Source organism: Rhea pennata, chromosome 26, assembly GCF_028389875.1.
Source record: "Rhea pennata isolate bPtePen1 chromosome 26, bPtePen1.pri, whole genome shotgun sequence".
Lineage (NCBI taxonomy): Eukaryota > Metazoa > Chordata > Aves > Rheiformes > Rheidae > Rhea > Rhea pennata.
The window spans coordinates 3,721,691-3,743,282 of NC_084688.1; the positions used below are offsets into that span (position 1 = coordinate 3,721,691).

General features: G+C 45.8%; 2 protein-coding genes across 10 annotated transcripts; one reads left to right on the forward strand and one right to left on the reverse strand.

The window, feature by feature from the left end:
- STRADA (STE20 related adaptor alpha) lies at positions 1-13,007 on the forward strand. 9 transcript variants are annotated; one of them, XM_062595501.1, is made up of 13 exons: positions 1-25; positions 161-216; positions 1,403-1,460; positions 2,280-2,308; positions 5,899-6,001; positions 6,178-6,299; positions 6,429-6,537; positions 6,659-6,782; positions 7,729-7,900; positions 8,599-8,703; positions 9,280-9,521; positions 10,555-10,597; positions 11,518-13,007. In XM_062595501.1, exons 2-13 carry the CDS (start codon positions 205-207, stop codon positions 11,668-11,670), a joined length of 1,272 nt encoding a protein of 423 aa, XP_062451485.1. In that variant the 5' UTR covers positions 1-25; positions 161-204; the 3' UTR covers positions 11,671-13,007. The 9 variants fall into 9 exon arrangements, 8 of the variants coding, with proteins under 8 accessions (XP_062451485.1, XP_062451486.1, XP_062451487.1 ...); XM_062595503.1 differs by lacking the exon at positions 1-25 and having other exon boundaries at positions 199-216; positions 2,196-2,308; XR_009960800.1 differs by lacking the exons at positions 1-25; positions 161-216 and adding an exon at positions 1,136-1,252 and having other exon boundaries at positions 10,318-10,597; positions 11,518-11,574.
- An 800-nt stretch (positions 13,008-13,807) lies between these two features.
- On the reverse strand, positions 13,808-20,560 carry LOC134151168 (E3 ubiquitin-protein ligase RNF113A-like). The gene is made up of 10 exons (XM_062595511.1): positions 20,455-20,560; positions 20,024-20,100; positions 19,809-19,913; positions 18,445-18,552; positions 17,706-17,815; positions 17,393-17,499; positions 16,740-16,829; positions 15,766-15,859; positions 14,886-14,992; positions 13,808-14,387 (listed from the first exon to the last, which is right to left on the reverse strand). The coding sequence occupies exons 1-10, from the start codon at positions 20,552-20,554 to the stop codon at positions 14,314-14,316; spliced, it is 972 nt and encodes a 323-aa protein (XP_062451495.1). The 5' UTR covers positions 20,555-20,560; the 3' UTR covers positions 13,808-14,313.
- Positions 20,561-21,592: the final 1,032 nt, after the last annotated feature.

The following is a 21,592-nucleotide window of genomic DNA, read 5'->3' on the forward strand; positions in this document are numbered from 1 at the left end:
GTCACACGCGCAGCGTCTCCCGCCGGTAAGTGGCGGCGGGGGCGCCGGGCCTGGTCGGCGGGAGGCGGCGGCGGCGGCGGCGGCGGCGGGGCCCGGCTCGGCCCGGCCCGGCCCGGCCGCGGCGAGGGGGCTGAAGGCCCGGGTGCTCCTGTGTCCGCAGGTGGCGCTGGTTGCGGCCCGCGCGGTGCGAGGAAGCCGGCGCCCATGTCTTTTCTCGTGAGTACCCCGAGGGCCGCGGCCCTCCCGGCGGGCCCCGGCGCCCTGCGGGGCCTTCCGCGCCCTGCGGGGGACGCGGCGCCGTGGCGGGGCGGCGGAGCGCGAGCAGGCGCTGCCTGAGCAGCGCGGGCGGTTGGAGCCTCGCTGCGCGCCGCGGCCCCGCCGTGCCGTGCGGGACGCGCGGTGACAGCGGCTCTCTCCCGGCCCCGTCTGCGCTACCTGCCCTCTGCGTTCGGTTTCCGCTGAACTTAGTTTGGGAAGCCAAACGCCGCGACTCTGTTCACTCCCGCATTTTTAAGCGTCAAAGCAATCACTGTCGCGTGAGAAAAACACTTCTAATGCCTTGAACTGATACTGTTACGCTGCGCTGCGTGCGTTTTTGGTCGCCTTTACCTAAAGCCAAGGGCTCCGCTTGCGGGTAGATCTATTAGATACAAACCGTTTCGTTCAGCTGCTTTATTGGGATGGCAGGTTCTGATACGTGAGCGTTCGTGACTGTTTATTTCGGGCTAACTGCGTCATCAACGCACTTTAAGCTTAAATTGGCATATTCTGTGTGTGTATATACAAATGTATATGTGTATACATTTTTTTTGAATCACAAAGTTTTACAAAGTAGTAGAAACAGTACTCTGCACAACTAAATGCTTACTTTGAATTTTAAACATGAATTCTGGAAAAGACCAACAGCATTATAAATTTCTGTGTCTTAAGTGTTTTGGCTATACATAGCTTTATTGGCTAAACGCAAAATGAAAACATGTTATCTCCTTTATAAGTGGTTGAGGGTTTTTTTTAATATCTAGTACATGCAAGAAAACAGCCTTTATTTGCCTCAGGGAGAACAGCATGCTTCATGTTTTTGATGTATGTTCATGTATAGAGGTTTTTGTTTGAATGTTCTAAAACTATATTAATGTTGTTTGTAGTTGTGTTATATAGCAAATCACTATTACCTGTGTATCTATACCTCACATCTGTACTTGGGTGCGAGCCATCATTGTGGGACAAGAAGATAATAGCCTTGTTGTCCAAAGTAAGGACATAGCACTGATGATGCAGCTAATCAGTTTCTGATTAGTAAAATCATTTAAGTGATAAGAACAATTCTCTTTTGGTTGGGCAAAAAGTGAATGAACAGCAGCTTGTCTCTAGAGGAAATAATTAATTTTTTTTTTTCTTTTAGCGGTGGGTGTCTGAAAAGTTCATTGTTGAGGGCTTAAGAGAATTCGAACTGTTTGGAGGTAAGTTTTCCTCTCATTAGATGACATTGATAGAAGTCTCTTCTTTTAGCATCAAGTTCTGTTGATTTCATACAAATACATATCTTAAGTGTGAAAAAGAAAAATAAATCCAGTCATAGCACAAGTCTTCAAACTGGCCAATCATGTAAAGTTAATATGGAAATGGCCAAGACTGTTACTGGGAAATCAATGTCAAGTTGATGGTAGTACTAATTTCAGACTCAGTAATTTGTATTTCTATTAGAATCTCTTTTCTCCTATGCAAAAGAAAAGTATGAAGTCTAGAAAGGTTAATAATTATTTTACAAACAAAAAATAGATAGGATAATAGCTCTGTATGGTGGCTGTAAGAGACCAAATTGATTTCTGTTCTGCTTCGTGTATAACTAGAAAATTTGTCCACTAGAATGCAGAATCCTTGATCCAGTAATAAGAGAGCAGTGAGATTTTGAGATTCTAGATGAAGTGGGAAAACTTTCACTAATTTATAACCTTTAAATAGTTTCTTCCATAGTTAAGCAGATACGTAATTTTTGAATGAGCTTAGAGGTATAATAAACAAGTCTTATTTTAAATTTAATCTTGAAGAACATATAAACAGTAGAACTATTTGAATCTCTTTAATTCCCGTACTTGTACTATAACTTAATTCTTTTTAAGGTTGCAACCTTAACTGTAAATTACATATCTTTGTCTAAGAATATCAAAAAGTATCATGCGAGCGTATTGATTCAGTTCTCTCATCAGTATGTTTCAACTATATTTATAATGGGTATCTGTTAAACACAACTTGGTGAACAACTAATTTCTTCACTCCAGAGCAGCCTCCGGGTGACTCTCGGAGAAAAGTAAGTGACTTTTGCAGGTTGTGGTGCTGTGGTTCATTGCATGGAGATTATTCCTTGTGGAAGTCTGATTTTTTTTTTTTTTTTTTTTTACTTATTTATTTTTTTAACCTTAGTTATATATTTCATTCTATATATTTAGCTCTACAAGTGTGGAAATAGGTTTCACCCTGGAATGGAGATTTTGGTGTGTGGTTTTCAAACTACATGTAACAAGTCAAAGCCTTAAATTCAATCTCTTGGATTTTTTTTTTTAATCAAAAATGTTACTGATTTCTGGATGATCTCTTTTCTTGACATGATTTGGATTTGATTTTTCAGAAATGTGAATCTCCTTTTAGCATCCATTACAATAAATGGAAGGAGTTAGCGTAGGGGGCTTCTGAAAATAAGCCCAAAGATTTCATATTGGCTACTCAAACTGAATGGTTCTTTCTGAAAGTGCTGATTCCAATTTCCTTTCTCTTCCCTATAAAGCATCCATAACAGAGACTGACAACAAAACCAAACATTATATAATTTACAGTTTAAGTTGACTTTACCACTTGTCTGGTTGTCTTCAGAGCTAGCTCTGTGCATGCTTAGAGAGTTCTGCCTCTTATCAACTAAAGGATCCTGTGAACATGGAATGTCCGTTCAGAAACATACAGCCAAAATGGGGCAGTTGAGAACTTTTACCTCTGATGCTTTTTACTGTGCAGGCCTTGATTACACATTAGCTGGTTCATAATGAACAACATTCACAGAATAACAACTCAAGACAAAATATATTTGTCTATATGCTTACCTACCTGCCCACATCATACTGAAACCCTTTGGTATGCAAGTGTTGCACTGGTTTAAATTAGTTACAAACAGGAATTAAATACAATTTCGTTATAATGGTTTCAGCTCAAGCTGCTTATAGTTGACTTTCTGTCAGTGACTGTAATTTAATGGCACAAACTAAGCTAAAAATTTGGGATGCATCCCATTTTGTGTAAAATTCACTAAATTAACACCTTTTTGCTAAATTGAGGTTTGTGCATTGGTTGGACTGGGAACAAATTGAGAGCAGCAGCTGTTTTATTTTTATTAAAATATTCACTTGGGTTTTTTGAAATCTTTACGGTAGTATTGCTGATCTTATTTTTGCATCTAAACAAAAGCTTACTTTTTCCAGGATGCTTATACGAAAAGGTCAATAATTCTATGGGGAAAGGAAATTTTTGTTGCTCATGCTGAAAGTGCAAGAAGGAATGAGGAGGTAGAGAGGAAGGCAGTAGAACAAAAGCAACGTTCTCTCCTCCTAATTCACGTGACTGTGATTTGGCAAATACAGATCCTTGCTAGTATCACATAACTGATTTTCTTATGGCATTTATAACAATTCAAAGATTAATTTCCTTAAAACTATTCCAATTAAAATCTGATCAACAAGCCTGAAAGCTAGCTATTAATGCATGTCATGCCATAAAACTAGTCATATGTGACATCATTTTGCAGCCGCCTTTGCTTTTGACCATACACCAAAAGATATCCTGTGTGAAACCGCTGAGGAGCTTTTTTTCAGTATTTCATAAGTGACATTTCAGTTTAACTTTTGTTTAAACTCTTGTTTAAACTAAATGTTGATAAATCTCTGATAGAGCTCCTTTTGCATTAACTCTTAGTTATTGGTAGCTTCTAACATGGGAAGGTGAGTGATGTACTGGGAGACTTTTAAAAGGGGAATTTATGGAATTTTTCTGTTGCCATTGAAACAGCCTATGCTATTAATAAGATTAAATTTATTTAAATTTTCTGCATCTATTTTGTTGGCTTATGCTAAATCTGGAGTAGACTTTTAGTAAAGCATATAATCACTCACATATTGCTCAGTGTTTCACCAGCTGTCATTGCTCCATAACGCTGCTTAACAGAGCCTTCTGCTTTCATTTCCTTGGTGGTGCCTTTCTGCTTCAGAGGTTTCCATCTGCCTGTGTCTCTCTCCCGTCAATCTTGCTGTTGACAGGACTGTGTGAAATTGCTGGAAAATGTAATGAATGATGCAGTTGAAGTGAGAATTGACAGGCATCTTTAATAGAATTCTGAAAATGCGAATAGAAATTGCTACCTGTTCTTAGTCAAGCAACAGCACTATGTAGTAATATGACCAGAATAGAGGATTTGAGACTGCTGAGATCTTGGAGGTTAGTTATTCCGAAACAGAGGCTGCCTGAGTTGTTGCTGGAATTGTTTGACTTAAAATAATACTGTCCACAAAACTAAGTTTTACTTTTTCCCATCACTGAAAAAATACATTTATTTTACAGGTAGGCAGAGAAAGGTTAAGAAGTGTGCTATCCAAAGTCAGCTGAAAAGCTGGAACATAGGAATCCAGACTGCTAGCTTATTCTCAAGGTGCATTTAGGGACATTTGAAAGCATTTTAGGAGCTGAATACTAAAACTGAATCAAAGGTATTTTATGGTGAACTCCTATGTGCTCTGGTCACAGTAGCCTAGACTGAGCATAGAGTGGTGCTTTGTTTTTCAGCTGTCACTGTGTTGTTTCCATCAGAGTATATACAGATTTAGCGTCACTGTAGGAAAGGGCACAAGACTTTCCTGCTTCATTTATAATGAGAAAAGGTCTGATAAAGGGCATGTACAGTTGATGAGGAATGAAGTGGAAAAAATGAGCTGGGGTTCCAAATGTCAGTAGGAATTAATGTCCTGGAAAGTTGAGATAATTAAATCTGATCTTAGTCACCAAATACATTTGGATCCCCATTAGGATGCACTCCTTGTAACTGTAGGAAGTTGAGGGAGTTGCAAGGTGTAGTGAAACTTGCAGAACACTGAACATTGTCTTCTGCAAAACTCCTGCTTGGAGAACTTGAACATATGTAAATAAAGCCCATAGCTTTATGTCAGATATAGTGAAGAGGAGCTAGGAATGCTGCTGCCTTGTGTGGTGTGGTGTCTTTTGTTTTCTTTTTGTAAGCATTAATGCTTTGCAGCTAAGTTTTTGCTTTCATTTAGAGCTTCTCTCTTCATGTGTGTGTGATCTTTGTATCTGGGGCTCTTTGGTTCATCACTTGTACCATTCAGCAAAACAACTTCAGCTGTGTTGGTCTTACCACAGATGAGCAGCTGAAAAACAGAAGCCCCAGCATCAGACAGGAATGCTAACTGCCAAAGTGCAGAAAAAGTGCCATAAACAAGCTTTCATTTGATGGCTTTTGCTCAGGCAAGAAGATGGTGTCACAGAAGCTGGTAAATAATGCTAGAAAAATGGTTACAATAGAGCAGTGCTTAAGCTATCCTGCGGAACAGTAATCGGTTTTCTCCGAATACTCCTAAAGAAACTCAGACTTACAGCAAGTAATAACTTACTTGTTAAGGTTACACGTGTAGAACACAGATGTCTGGATCTTCTGAACTGAAGCATCTCTGGGACTTCAATTGGTATTTTACTATTTAAAATCATAACAGCAGATAAGTTCTCTCTTCCAAATTCAATATTATTTTAGTATTTTGAGTGTGTATGACACTATATGGAGCAGGTGACTTTTCTAGCAGGTGATTTTTTTTTTTACCTGTTTTCTTTCTTTTCTTTTCTTTTCCCTAGACAAATGAGGCGAGCTCCGAGTCGATAGCCTCTTCCCCTAAAAGGGACACCATGAGCAACTTTCTACCAGACAGCAACTGCTATGAGTTGCTCACTATCATAGGTAATGTTTTCAGTAAGCCAGAGAAGCAGAAGTCTGCTTTTCAAAGGAGATAATTTCTGCAGCTTCATTGGCCTTTTTTTTTGACTGATTGCTTATTTTATGCCTCTTTCTCTTTGGCTTTCAAGTCACTTTAAGAGAAAGAAATACTGCTGATACTTTAACGCCTTTTCTTTCAGGCAAAGGCTTTGAAGACTTGATGACTGTGAATCTGGCGAAGTATAAACCCACAGGGGAGTATGTCACAGTCAGAAGAGTTAACCTGGAAGCCTGTACCAATGAAATGGTCACATTCTTGCAGGTAACACTAATGCACTAATAGCACAGTGCAAGTTTAGGAGAGAACAGGCAGCAGAGCAGTGCATGGTAATACCATATCCATACTTCTGCATTCACTAAACTGATTCAAAATATCTTTTTTTGCTTTCAGGGAGAACTTCATGTTTCCAAGCTCTTCAACCACCCTAATATTGTGCCATACAAAGCAACTTTCATAGCTGACAATGAGCTATGGGTAGTGACATCTTTCATGGCCTATGGTAGGTAGAGAGAGAATACCTTTGTTTTCTGAGCAGCACGTCCTGTCAAACGAATTGTATTTAAGAGTTGCAATATCCTTGTTTTTTCTGTTCAGTTAAGAAGCATTTTGTTTCTTTTTAGGTTCTGCAAAAGATTTAATCTGCACCCATTTTATGGATGGGATGAGTGAACTGGCTATTGCATATATCCTACAAGGGGTATTGAAAGCACTTGACTACATTCACCATATGGGCTATGTACATAGGTAAATCCTCCCCTCACCCCTCCCAAAACAAACAAACAATAAACCCTTCACAGAACACCCCCCCCCCAAAAAAAAAAAAAAAATTATTTCTGTTGGAAGTTCTCACAGATATTACTCATCATTAGAGCAGAATGGCTAGTTCCAGGGATATGGAATGGATTATTAATTTCTGTATTACTTTGCTGTTAGAGTAAGCAGATTGAAACTCACGGGAAACTATATGAGTGATCTTATTAAACACTGTGAAACAAACTTATTTCTGAATGCTGAAGATCAATATCTATCTAAAAGAAAAATCACAACTGCAGCTCATGTTGGCAGGTAGACTTGCTATAGCTCCATTCAAATGCTACAGATATGCTGTGTTGAGACAGACAGTGAGGGGGGGATTTTCTCTGTTACTGCTGAAGGTCCTGGTACCTTAACCTTCAGTCCTGCACTTCACCTTGCCACAGAAGCCTTCTTTGAGAAAATGCAAAATGGTGAATTGAGCCACGTAATGTTTGTAGTAGTTATTTTGCACAGCTTTCAGGATGGCCATTAGGAATCTCGGTGTCTTAGGAGGAGGTTGATTATATATTGTCCTGTGTACTGAGCTGTCCAATAGAGTATTCTGTTATGCTTTCCATAGGTGCTCATGAAGGATGAATTCCTCTTTAGTACTGTAACTTCTCTTGATTTCCTCCTAAATCACTATCTCCATGCCCTTGACATCTTTCTTTTCTTGTATGTCCTCCTATAGTGAAAGTAAGTTTCAGATGCTGCATAGTTGAGGTTATTGGTGGTCACTACTCCTACTACATGTACTGTAAAAGAATTTCACTTTACCTGTGCCTGTCTTAAATTCTTTGTAGTGTTCTTTTGCACTAATAGCCTCCCTGGCATGTTGTAAGGAACGTAACACCTTTGAAGGCAGAGAACCTGACCATTTTTATTTTTTCTTGAGGAGTGTGAAAGCCAGCCATATCCTGATCTCTGTGGATGGGAAGGTGTACCTCTCTGGCCTGCGAAGTAATCTAAGTATGATCAACCACGGGCAGCGGCTCAAAGTTGTTCACGACTTTCCCAAATACAGCATCAAGGTCCTGCCTTGGCTGAGTCCTGAAGTCTTGCAGCAGGTGTGTTTAAAAAACAAACAAACAAAAAAATCCCACTACCATTGTTCAGTGATATAGTATTTCTGTATACTCTTCAGAGGTTTTTTGGCATGTTCCAAAATACAGAAACAACCGTGGGGTTGCTTCTTCTCTTGAGGAGACTCTTATTCTATCCTTTTTGCCTTAAAATAATCAGTGACCCTTTATAGGGGGAAACTGGCATTCCTAACTGCTAAAAGGGGCAATGGGTGCAAAACAAACATGTGAGGAAGGAATGCAATTGCCGTGAAACCCTTTTCAGTTTAGACAGGCTAGAAAAAAATAATCTTTAAGGCAGGGGGAGCGGAAAGGAATTCTGTTAGATCTGTTTGATTAAATAGCTTAATAATAAGTACTTCTACAGATCCCCCCCCCCCCCCTTACAGAGTGTTTCAACCAGGTCTTTGCGCATCATTGCTATGTTGTCTTAGCTGCTGTCTACCCTTTATCTACCTCTCTGGGAGAATGCAGGTGACATCCATACTAGCCAGCTGATTTCAGAAAAAAAAAAAAAATACTTGTCACCTGTAACAATCTCTGTAATATCTATATGTGGGCTGTACATTCTCCGCTCTAATCACTTAGGTTTGCTCTTCTGCATATCGAGTCACAGGCACTGTCAACCTTCCATCAAATGCAAGTCCACAAGGCTAATCCTCATCCTTTTCTTCTCGTTCCAGAATCTCCAAGGTTATGATGCAAAATCTGACATTTACAGTGTAGGGATAACAGCCTGTGAACTAGCAAATGGACATGTACCATTTAAAGACATGCCTTCTACTCAGGTAAGGCTTATAAGCTGTTTCTTGCTCTGTTCCATCCTGGCTTGTATAACTGTCTTTTCTGCATTGGGATGTAAAGACAGGAGGGTGTTGTTTGTGCCCAGGTTTGCTTCCCATTACAGCTTTTTCCATAGAACTGCTGTGCTTCCGTATCCAGTCTTTCGTGTCAGAATGGTAATGTCCAAATGCTGAGGATATTAGAAACCCACTGGGAAATCTTAACATTAATTACTTGAAGTAGGAAAGGGAAGGGCTTTGATTTTCTTCCTCTCCCCACCGTAATGATCAGCCAACAGTATAGTGCTTGCAGACCACATTTGAGGTTTACTGAGGAGACCTTTAATTTGTATTAATTGCAGTATGAATTAAGCAGTGGGATATATTTAAGAATGAAGCTATGGATTTTTTCCCCCAAAGTTCTTCAGAACAGATCAGGTGAATGTCTTTTGGATGATGGAGGTAGTGATCTGGCCTGGGGTGAATGAGATGGCATCTTCACATCCCTTCTAGTCCCTGTTTGTATCCCTCAGTGTCTAGTCTGTGTTGTGTCTGGTGTTGCTTATGTCACGTCTGTTCCAGATGCTTTTGGAAAAGCTGAATGGGACTGTTCCATGCCTGCTAGACACCACAACAATTCCTGCTGATGAGCTGACTATGAAAACCTCCCGTTCAAGTGCTAACTATGGGATGGGGGAGAGCATGGCTATTAGCAATGTGAGAGCAGCCAACGGAGAGTCAGCACTGCACCCTTATCTTCGGACCTTTTCAACCTACTTCCACAACTTTGTAGAACAGTGTCTCCAGAGGAACCCAGATTTCAGGTAAAGCCAGGCCAAATCTGCTCTTTACTACACCTGCCATAAGCACCCTTCTAGAGCCACTGCTCCCAGCAAAGTTTGTTTGCAGGGTTTATTTTTGTTTGGTTCCTGCACCCCTGCCTCCAGAAGCATAGTTGTGTGCGGATGGGCTTCATACATTGAGAAAGGCAGTCCAAGTATGTAAACCAAAAGCAGTGTTAATACTTTTGAGATATTTTCCATAAGAGAGTTTGAAGAATTTCACAGTATGTAAGTATACTTTGCAGCCTTCTTTGGGAGGTACAGTGATTTTACGTATCAGCTGATCAACTTTGGTCCCTATGAGACTGTTTGGCCTTTTTCCATCAGTGTATGTCTGTTGTCTAGCCATAGAATAATATGGAACAGATCAAAAACAGTGTTTTCTTCTGTAGTAAGCATTGAGGGTTTCTCCAGCATACCACACTGTTCAGAAACTTTTCCAAGACCAATTTTTGAGTTGAGCAAATTGGTTAACTTCTTCACAGAAGAAGGTTGAACTGCTTGTGTAAAACATCACACAAACACAATGGAGACAAACAGTGCTACTGGTTATAAATGGGAGATGTCCTGTAGGTGAGACAGGACAGAGGCAAGACCCTGGTCTGTTTTTCCTTCACCACCACTATCTATCCTTGAGCACTGGTTAAGTAGTTCCCATTCAGTGCAGAATGCAGCATAATGCTAAGCATGATGCTGCGTGAGTGACCCAGTCTGACAGTTCACTGCTGAAAAGGTGGAGGTCCTGCCCTACCTCTCCTGCGCTTTTCCCTGGTTCTAGCACTCATCAGACTGCTCCATCAGCTGTGAGACCACGAAGAGTTTCCTGAGTCAAATCTGTGCAGAGGGTCTGAGTACTAGAGTGGCTGCAAAGTACCCACTTTGAATGGGGCATGGCAGGGGGATGAAGCTGTGGTGAGGAACTGCTCACAGAATTGCACCTGAACATCCTGAAAGCACAAGTTTGCTGCCTTATTTTCTTGTGTGCTTACTTCATTCTTCCAACTCCCTTTTATAGGCCAAGTGCAGGCGCTCTGCTTAATCATCCCTTTTTCAAGCAGGTAAGAAGCTCATATAATCTACAAGTAAAGCATAGTGGCTTTTTTGTAGTTGTTGTCTTTCTGTGTCACTGAAACTGAGGCTGGGAATGTTGTTGAGTTGCTGAATTTTCTGAGTTTCCAAATAATTGGTGGGCATTTGGTGACCTGTGATAGTCCAGCTTGGTGATTTTAGCATTCTCCTGGGAGGTGGTGGTATTGTTTTCAGTACGTCTTTTCCTAATTTGAACAGAGGATGTGAATCTGTCTGTTTCTCACGTAGAAGCTTCCCAGCTACTGGCTATTGAATACTTGAGCAAAGCTCTCATAGCCTAGTTTCCTGTTGAGACCAAACTGAGGTGATATGTCCACTGCTTACAACCGGCCAGGTCTAGCCCTGACACAATAAGAGGCAATGGCTCTGCAGCCCCTAAAACTACTTGTTTGGCTTGTTCTCAGCTGATGGTTAGGGTGACGCTTCCCCATGGCTAGACTCCAGCTCATGGCGTTTCTGACGTGGCTGGCAGACCAGACAGAATACAGCATTGTAAAGCTTAGAATGCTCAAAGCTTGTTTCTCATTTGCAACAGCCTGAAAAATAATGTGCTAATTTTTTTCCACTCCCTTTTTTCTACTAGGATTGGGAGAGACTTGAGGACTAAATAGGGCCAAGAGTGTTATGTAGTATCACAGCTGTTGCAGCAGCTCCCTGCCATATGGCACTGCAGCTTCTCTTCCTCAGTGAAGGGAGCATCAGGGCCATGGCAGACGAGTGCTACTGGAATGATTACTTGCTAAGCACTTTCTTGTCACAAGATGCAGTGCAAAAGTCCTGTAGATGTCTTAATGCAGGGAGGAGGATAAAGCTGCTTTATTTGCTGCCTGTAACCACACACTGGTGCTGGGAAGCATTTCAGCAGCTGAGTTTGCTCTTTTTTATGCAGATCAAGCGTCGTGCTTCTGAAGCGCTGCCTGAACTTCTGCGCCCTGTCACGCCAATCACTAATTTTGAAGGAACACGGCCACAGGATCCCAGCGGCATTTTTGGGCTGGTATCAAACCTGGAGCAGCTGGATGTGGATGACTGGGAATTCTAGAAAAGACATGGAATAGACCTGGTTCTGGAGGAGCTTTTTGGACATTGTAATTTATTGGTCCCATTCAAAAAAAGGTGATGAATGTTACATATAGAAAAGTTTACAGGTCCTTGAGAAGGAAAGTCAGCCATCTGTTCACTTGGGAAGTAGTCTGGAAACAAATGGACTGACCCAAGCTGGAGAAGGTTCAACCCCAAGGAACTGTGCAGTATTCCAGTTGGTACAGTGCCCAAAGCCCCAGTTCTTGCAGCTGAGCACTGTTAGATCACTACAGGGGGTTGAGTAAGTCTCTTTCGAGATGGTCTCTCTGTTCATGCGTTTCTAAAAATCACTGGCTTCCTCGTATCACAGTTGAAGGTTGCATATCCCTACTCTCTTTTTGTTCTTTTTCTAGGGTGCCTTAGAGATAACAAGGGGAGGGAAGCCTTAGTTTTGGGCATTCTCCTAGAGCTAGTCAGATTATTGTTACCAGTGTTGTCACAGGGTAGCTTATGAGGATCATGGTGGGGGGGAAAGGAAGTATTTTGTTAAATATAGTCACTAATTTGTGTTGGGAGGTTAAAGAAGACCCAATTCTGTTGTGGACATCTTCACTGCATTGAGCATTTCTCTGCAGCACTGGTTCTTCTCTTCCAGTTCTGGAGAGAGCTTTTAGAGACTCTTCTTATTTGAGACTGAGCACACTGAGCTCCAGGTCAGACAGGGCATTCCAGCCTCTGCTCCTCACCAAAGCAAGTAATTCTGTGCAATGCACCAACTTTTCCTCCCCCACAGCTTCTGTCTAGTTCAGCATCCTGCTAGCCAGGCTGGTTTCACAGTATAAAAAACTCACTCATACCAGCTTGTTCTCAGTGACCTACCTTGGCCAAGAGGAAAAGTTGAGTTTTATGCTAAATCTCTTGCTCTCACCTGCTCTTCAGCCATTTTCTGCAGAATTTTTTTTAAGTCTTGCTGTCTCACTTTCCCTGACTGAATGCCAGTTTAGAAGTCCTCTGCTTGCCTCTGTCATATGGTTTCCCTTGATTTCATGTTTGTGTGACTCTGCCCCGCTGCTGTAGCAGCTCTCCCCTGTTCCACAGTGTGTGTTTTGGAAGTGTGTTTTGGAAGTGTGTTCAAGGTTTTTAGTTTGACCTTTCCAAGGACCATGGGTGCTGGAGATCTTTCTACTCTTTCATGTAGCACTGAGAATCCAGTCCTGTATGTGTGGTTGATGGGAGTAGTGGTGCTGGCAACAGGTCCTTGTTGTGTTTATAAAACTACTTGAACTCAGATGAAGTTTGTTAATCTATTTTTTTTTTGCCAAAACAAATAAAATATTTCAAGTTTTTTTTAAAAAAGTCTGCTGTTCCTACAAAATGATGGAGTAGATTACAATAATGATAATACAGATGTTAAACCTTTTCCAATTTCCTTCCTTAAGAGGCTGCTCAATGGGCGGGGCTGGATAACATTAGAATATAAGCCAGTGAAGTTGCTTTATACACTACTGCCTGCAGTTCACCCAAGCTGCTTACCTGAGCTGCTTACAACAGTTTAGTTGAACTACCTTCAAATGCTCCAAAGAAGCAAAAAGCTGCAAATAGTTACTCTTTTCTGAAAGTTTCAGAATGCACTCATTCTCCCAGAGCAGGGCTCTTCATAAGGACAGGCTGTGCCACACAAGGTAGGAACACTTCTAGTTTTTTTTTTTTTTTTTTTTTTTGGTATCATTTTGCATTTCTCTGGGCTCTTTTTATTATAATAAAATCAAGATACCTTTATTTCCTAACCTCTTTTTAAAGGCTGCAGCTTATCAAAATCAACATCTCTTTCCCTCAAGCCTGGGCAGGGACTAGCTCACTGGTACTCAAAGCAAGCAACTTCACTAAAGCACTCAAAACAGGCAAGCCTTAGGGTTGAGTTAGTGACATGCAGGAGGAGATGGTTTCCTCACATTGGAGGAATAACTCCAGAGGTATCATCCCCTGAAAACCTGCTTAACTCACTCCCATATTCTCCTACAAACAGGTAGGCAAAAAAGTCAGGAGGGAATACACTCCTTTGAGGTGCAATAAATAACAAACACCTGCAGAAGTTTAGGGTACTTTCTGCTGGCTAGCAGAACCAGCTGAAGAAAGAACTTAATGCAAGCTAATACTTCTGTTCCCATGCCTGTAGCTCACTACAGGCTTTAATATTACGGATTTAAGTTACAGGGTAGAAATGACCCCATGTGCTAGAGGCAGCTTTATGCTTCCATATCTAACAGCAGGAAGTGCAAAGCTGGGAGTGAAACAGCAGCACTTTGGTCACAGGAGGAAAAAAAAAAGGCTATGAAGTAACTGAATGAACACAATCTTCAACACCTCCTTCCCCAGAAGTACTGCTGTACTCTTGCAGACAACTGCTTGGGTCCTGTCGGCAGCACACTGGTAACAGGCAGTTGTACTCAGACGTGACCCAGAGTCTGACTTACCTATTCAGTCTTTGGCTGTTGTGGAGCAATGAACGGAGAGTCCAGCTTCAGTCAGAACACCATTTGAGTAACTGCTGGTTTGATAAACGAGCACTGGCTAGAGCTGCTGAGCCCAAGGCAACTGCTGCCATCTGTGTTTTTTGCCATGAAATTTTATTCAGCTAGATACAAAACAGGGTGCTTTGCTATTATGGATCATCTGCATGGTCTGAATGATCTGACTCCTCCTCACCCTTGTGCTTTTCCAGTTTTGCCATAAGCTCTGAAAAATAGGAAGAACAGGCGTGAAACTCCACGTGGAGAAGGGTATCCAACAGCAACGCAAGCTATTCAGGATCTGTAAATGCCCATCTGTTCCAAAACCACAGCAAATAACTTTTGGTAGCTGCCCAAAGTCTCCACTAGGAGCTACCACCATTCACTGAGTCCAGAGAATCAGCTGCTGCAGTTAGTCTTTCAGTGCATTACTGACCTGCCAACTGGAGTATTCCATAAGTTACTGCCTCCAGGCCACCAGCACATTACCCTTGCTAAAACTGATTCTCCCAGAATTCCCCATCCGAACAAGCACAAACACCCATTTTACACTTCCAAAAACCTGTCAGACCCATGATCTTCAGGCACTAGAAGCTCTGGCTGTGGCCAAAAGCTGTGAGCTCCAGCCTATGGCTGGGCTGAACATCAAGAGGTAACAGACACCAGGAGCCGGTGCTGTTTCTGCTCCAGATGCTCCTATTGAAAGCCTTCTCTCCCACGTTACCTTTTGCTGGGTTGAAGACACCATTGGTTTGCTTGTCACACACATAGCAGCGTTGGGATTTGCGATAGTGTTGGAGGGCACAGGTCTCACAGAAGTAGTGCCTACATCTGCAAGGAGAGACAGATGCTATTGCAAGTCACCAGATAAAAATCATTGTAGCCAAGAGTGTGACTGACTAGTGATCCCCTCTAGTGCAAGAATGAACTGCATGTAAGGCTTCCTCTGCAGCAGAAGCCTCCACTGTCTCCATGAGAGGTATTTCAGCATCACTTGGATCACTTGGCTGATGCGGAGAATCGTACAGAGCCATCAGCAAACTCCTCTAGAGAAACTAGAGAGGCAAGTGCTGCCTGTAATAGATGTGGCTCCATTCCCTGGGTGGGGGAAGAAGGGGAGCGTAGAGCTACCAGGTGCCCAACAAGACAGCGAGCAGTGCGGCAAAGGTGTGGCAGGCAGGATGACGTGTGAGGCCCACTTTGTCCTCAGGCTGCTCCTTATTCTGGGTAAGCTCTTTGCTTCCCCATGCTTTCACTTTTCAGTTCACACGTTGCAGAGTCACATTCAGTGTTTAGGAGGAACAAAGGAAGCAGCAGAACAAGATCAAGGTTAAGGGGAAAGATGATGAAATAAGGCACCATTTGTGGAAGTCTAAAGGCTTTTGTGCAGCAAAGGCTTGAAAGGAGATGCAACACATGCAGTTATGAGAGACTCCCTGGTTATTGGAGGCCAAGAGTTCACTTACCAGAAAAGCCAAGCCAGAGATCAAGCAGGTTCCACCCACCAGCCTGAGAGTATTGACTGCATTTGCCTAGACACTGAGTGACCAGTGGACTTAATTCAGCACAGATCCTTGGTTCCCTGTGCCAGAACCACCACTTACTTGGTGACCACAGGGTTCTTGAAGGAACTTCTGCAGATGAAGCATTTGAAGGGCATATCCTCCTCATCACTGCTCACCTCGTAGTTTTCCTCATCTGCATAAGAGAAAGTTAACTAGACTGGAGCAATAGCAGAGGCAGCCAGGCTAGCCCATGCGTGGGGCACGAAACATTAAACATGGAAAGAGAACAGCATGTGGGATTGAACTTCTGCTGCAAACAATAGAGCTCAGGCATCTGGGTGTCACTGATGTCAGTAACACGCGTGGGACTGAGGTATAATTAGGTCTAATGAGCCATCGTGCTTGTTGCTCATCTCACAAGAGCAAATTCTTTTCTGCTTCGCCCACTTGCTGCTATAAACAGACATTTCCTCCAGCCCCCTCTTCTTTTTTTTTTTTTTCTTTTGATTTTTTGCAAACCAGCTGCTACCAAACTCTTTGGTTCCAACTGAACACCTCCTTTCCCTCAGCTGCACAGAGGTTCACAAGCAACACTCAGCTGCAGCCTTGGGCTGCATCCACAGACTGAGTGAGAAATAATGCACCATGAAAGCACCCCAGCTCCTGTGCAGCTGGAAGGCAGGAGACGGTCACAACTCTTTGGTGCCACATAGTTCGCTTCTAGGGCCTACAAAATAGCAGGGTGCTATCCTCTTTGTAGAGGGCAAGAGCAAAGAATTCACCCTGATAGCAGCCAGTGGTTATCCAAAACCAGCAAACTTGCTCAGCACACTCAGTGGTTACTGGCCCTAAAATAACCCCACAGCAAGGAGTTCCATGCCTTTGTGGGATAAGAAGTCCTTTCTGTCTAACGTTTATTCATCAATGGCCCATGCAGTTCAAAGCAGCAAAGGACCCATTTCCTTCTTCCCAACCCAGCATCCCAGTAAGTCATGTTCATGCTAGAACATGAGAGAGGACTTCATAGCCTCACCCAATATTAGCTCACGGAGAGAAGAGAGCTAGTGTCGTACCATTAACTCCATAGCGGCCTTCATCCAATTCCCGTTCAATCTGCCAGCCATGTTTGTAGTCTGAGCGATCATGGAGGAATTTGCAGCTGTCTGAGCAACAAACAGAAAGAAGAGTTAACATTCCTTCCTTCCTTCCTTCCGCTAGCTCCACTGCCTAGGTGTTAACAGGACACCTCACTTCAGGGCAGCCCAAGCTTTGGCCAACACAAGGTGAAACCTGACTGCTTCCCCACCCACCTCAGCTGCAGGGCAGTGCCAAGCAGCTCCCTTTCAGCATTTACAGGCCCCAAACATTGTGCTCTATATGCTACAGCAGCAGCTCCAGGATTTACGCACATGAGAAGAGAGCCACAAGCTGCAGCAAAGTAACAGGAAATCTCACCCCTTGCAGAATAACCTGCAGGAGTGCAGCTCACCAGAACATCCCAGGGATCCTTCCCAGCACTCTCATATCCACTGGTTAGAGGCCATCAGTTTTCAGAAAAGCCAATGCAAATACCAAGGCCGTATGTGAAACAACTTTGCAACAGCATCTGCAAGCCAGCCCAGGCGTCCACAAATCTTAGTGCCACAAACATGGGATCACAGGCTGGACACTCATTCCTGCATTATCTGGTGTGGCATGTGGTCAGCTGCAGGCGAGATCCACTCACCTCCAAAGCCACAGAACCCGGTTTCCTTGTAGTCCTTGCAGATGTCAGGCTGGTAGTCCCATCGCACTGTGGCCCGCAAGTGCTCCGGAGCACGTATGGGTCCTTTTCTGAAAGGGTGGGAGAAGGCTCAGGCCGGGTGCGCAGCTGCAGTGGAAAAGGCCCCTGGGGGCCTGGTCAGAACCAGACACCGGACTTGTTAGACAGAAACAAGATGGTAATAACAGCAGAGTTCAAGCCCCAGTGAGGTGCCTTTGGGGATGATGCCTCTGCAGGTGCTGTGGGTCCCACTTCTCTGAGGCTCATCCCAACCTACCTGACCATTCCTGAAGAAGCATTTCCCATTGATGTGTCCTTGGGCTTCACATACTTCTGATAGTTGTTAATACCACGGTAAATTTTATCATCCTCCTTCCCTCTCAGCTCCTAGGAAGGGGAAAGAAAGGTGGTTAAGGGTCAAGTGACTCAGAAGAGTCCTGTCACAGACAAGTTTCATGTCACAGATAAGCTTTCACCTCTCTGTCCCCAGTCTCCTTTCTCAGCCCTGCCTTCCTTAACATCAAGAGGCCAGTAAAACTGGCAAGTTCCCTTATTTACAAGGGAAACACTCTTCACCTCTCAAATTTCCATGGAGGAAGATTTCCTCATACTCATGATTAAGGCTTCTTAGCGCTCCTGAGATCAGAGACGGCAGACGCCTGCCTCCCTACTATAGCTCTCAGCGCTGTTTCACTCCAGCCACAACGTGCACATCTCTTGTTCCAGGCACTTCTGTCCTGGTTTGTAACATGCCTCCAGTCACAAACCTCCCTTAGACACAGAACCTCTGAAACACACCAGGCTCCAAGTGCTAAACTGACTGGACCAGCAGATCTGTTAAACCTGGGGAGCTCTGTCTCACCACTTGCTTTTTCCAAACACACCTCACATGCCGCGGAGCTGCACAGCAGATCCAAAAGACTCAAACATTTCTTGATTAGCAGGAGAAAGGAGTGGTTAAAGCACAAACACACCTGCCGCAGAGCGCTGGCTGTTACAGAGCAAGGCTAACTGACCTCCTGGATTTTCTGGCTGCGCTCGAAGATGGCTTGGGCATCTTTCTCTTTCTCTGTGTCCAGTTCATACACTGCTGTGGCCCCCATGTCTTCTGGGCCAACAGGTTTCTGAAAAGAGAGAAGTACACGTGACAACAGTGAAGAGAAAACCTTTAAAGACAAAGAGGTCCTTGGTTACTTGAAGGGTCGGTTACAGAGCAAGAAGTAACTAAGCACTGGACATGGCCTCCTTTACCTTCCACGAGTTTCCACCTTCTCATAGGACCTGCCTGAGAGACTCTCCCATGGGCTAGCTCTCTTACATCCAGCCTAGTTTTTGCAGGACCAGAATGCTAATTACTGATGGCCCCCAAGCTTAGCCTGCAAAGCCAGGGGAAACATCTGTCCTTATTTTGTTCTTTCAAGCTCAGCTTTGGCTTAGCTGCAAACCGAACTTGGATGTCCTGTGCCCAACATTCTAACCATGACCACCCAGCCCACACACAGGATGTCATGGCTGGATATTTAACCCAGCTGTGGGTGGCTTACAGTCAGTTTTAGTTAATACAATGATCTGGTCTGGATTCCTCTTGAATGCATTGAATAGACACCTATTCCTGGGTTTTGTCAGATCTTCAGGAACAGCTGCACAGGAACTGAAGAATAATTTCAACCAGTCTTAATTAAAACCAAATCCGGCTTACGTGCCAAAACCTCCTGGAGCCCCAAAGCTGTCACCTCCTCCTGCACCTTTCCTATTCTCCTAGAGCAAGTAGTGCTGACAAACATGCTGCCCACCTTGGCAGCAAAACTGACCTGCTTATGGAAAAAAGAGAAGGAACATCAACATCTCCAGCGAAGTCCTTGGGATTTCTACAGTTCTTCTCTACTTTCATTTTATTGTTGTTCCACAACTAGGGCACTGGATTACCAGGACTCCCAGCTGTGACTTCCAAGAAAACAATGCCTCTCTCTGTAACTCTGTTACCCCATTACTAGTTGCACAGGCAAAAAGGTGAGTCTTTTTTAAATCACCCTGAACTCTTTTGAGAAGGAAGGTGGTCCAAAACCTTAAAACATGAACCCAAGACTAGGGCAAACCTGCTACAAGCATCTTTTCTAGTGAAAATTGCATGTGATGCTGGACAATTCCATCGGCATCCTGGGATTTTAGCTCCCATGCCTAAGGGATAAAGGCCAACCTTAGATGACCTCCTGATGATACAGAGGGTATCAGGACAATAGCATGAGCATTAAGATTGAAGCAGCTAAGAAGCACTTCTATAGAGAGAAATCAAGAGCGGTTGATCCCCTATTTGGGGAGGGAAATGCTCCCAAGCCAGGTTGTCATCTGCCAGTTTCAAACGGTGTGATACAGTCCTTACCGCCGACCTTGTCGATTTGTAAGTGACCCCGATCTCCTTTGACTGATCCTCCTCATCACTGCTGCTCAGCGCGTATGTGGGCTTTTCCTTGATGCTTCTCCTAGTCTGAGGAGCAAAAAGAGGGCAGACACGAAGGATGGCAGGGGCCAACACGCAGTGTCGGGCTCGGCTGGCACCGCGGCGCTCGGCCGGCCTGGCAGCCGTGCTTCCCTTACCTTCTGGATCATGGGGTTGGGGGTGTCCCGCCGCCGCTCTTTCCGCACCACCGTGCTGCCCTCCTCGCCGCTGCTCTCTGCGGGGCAAGGCCCGGGGTTGAGAGGGCGCCTCGGGGGGGGGGGGGGAAACGGCCGAGCAGGGCCCGGTGGGTCCTCCGCTGCCACAGGCGTGGCCCAGCCGGGCTGACGCGGTGCGGGGAGGCACTGCCTCCCCCTCAACGGGGCAACGGAGATGCCCGCCAGGAGAGCGGCACCCTCCGCGGCCGGGGAGCGGGGGGGACAAGAGTAACGGGCCGCCCGGAGCCGCGGTACGGCCCCGCCGCGGGGGGGGGGGGGGTGCAGTGCGGCGCGGGCCCTCCCTCACCTCCGCAACGCAACGCAACGCAACGCAACGCAACGACCGCCGCCCCCCGGCTCGCGCCACCCCTCACCCCGCTCCTGGTCGCTGCTCGGCCGCTTGCGGCGGCCCCGGCCCGCCGCAGGGCCCCGCTTCTTGAAGACGAAGCTGCACACTGAGCCCTCGTCCGCCATTTTGCGCCGCCGCCGGACAGCGAGAGCGGAGAGCGAGCGAGAGAGAGCGGCCGGGGCGGCGGCGCCGCGCAGCGCCCCCTGCGCGCGGGGAGGACGCGCCGCAGCCCGCCCTCGGCCGCGCGTGACGTCACGGGGGGGCGGGGCCGGGGAGCCGCGGCTCCGGCAGGGCGGGGCGGGGGGGGAGGGCGCCCCCCGCGGGCGGGGCGGGCGGGGGTGGCGGGAGGAGGGGGCGCCGGAGCCCCTCGGGGCGCCCTGCGCGGCGGCCTCCCGTCGCCCCCCTCCTCCCCGCCGCCCCCCTCCACCTCCCAGCAACGCCACGGGTGGGGGGGGAACCTTGCGCGTTGCCATGGCGACGCGTAACGGCGCCGAGCTGGGCCCCCCGCGCTAGGCCGCGGCGGCCGCTGCCGTCGGGGGCGAGGGGGGCCCGGCCGTCGGCCGCCCCGCGCCTGAGCCCCGGCTCCGTCGCAGCTGCCGGCGTCGGCAGCGAGCGTGTCCGTGTGGGCACGCGTGCGAGGGCGTGCGTGGGCACGCGTGCCTCTGCGTGGGCAGGCGTGTCTGTGTGTCCACGTTCACGCATGCGTGTGCGCGCTTGCGTGTGCCTGGGCGCGTCTGCATGTCCTCTGCGTGTGGGCGCGTGTGTGCACATACGCGTGTGCATACGTGTGTGTACGCGTGGGTGTACATGTGTGCGCACATGCTTGTGTATGTGCATATGCAGGCGTATGTGCGTGCGTATGTGTGCGTGTGCACGTGAATGCGTGTGCGTGTGCACATGCACGTGTGCGTGTGCATAAGCGTGGGACCTTTCCTCGCTCGCTGGGCGTTTCTGGCACGCCGCCCTCTCCTCCGTGCGCCCAGATGGACACGGGCTTTTGCAGCCTGCCAGCCTCGCGCGGCCTGATACGTGTGCTCAGCCGTGCCGCTGGGGCTGGATCTGCTCGGCGACAGCCGATTCTACTGCCGAGTCCAATTCCTCTTGCATTTGCTCTCGGTGGCAGCGGGCCTGTCCGGCGCGTGCGATCTGGGCGATGCAGAGCA

Bases quoted from the DNA above. Each gene is read 5' to 3' on its own strand.
- STRADA (XM_062595501.1), top strand. The intron at 1,461-2,279 runs GTAAGTTTTCCT...TCTTCACTCCAG, and splicing joins AGAATTCGAACTGTTTGGAG to AGCAGCCTCCGGGTGACTCT. The intron at 10,598-11,517 runs GTAAGAAGCTCA...TTTTTTATGCAG, and splicing joins ATCATCCCTTTTTCAAGCAG to ATCAAGCGTCGTGCTTCTGA.
- LOC134151168 (XM_062595511.1), bottom strand. From the start codon at position 20,554: ATGGCGGACGAGGGCTCAGTGTGCAGCTTCGTCTTCAAGAAGCGGGGC. The intron at 18,553-19,808 runs GTAAGGACTGTA...CTCTCTTTTCAG, and splicing joins ACAAATCGACAAGGTCGGCG to AAACCTGTTGGCCCAGAAGA. The intron at 15,860-16,739 runs GTACGACACTAG...TCTCTTATGCAG, and splicing joins AGGCCGCTATGGAGTTAATG to ATGAGGAAAACTACGAGGTG.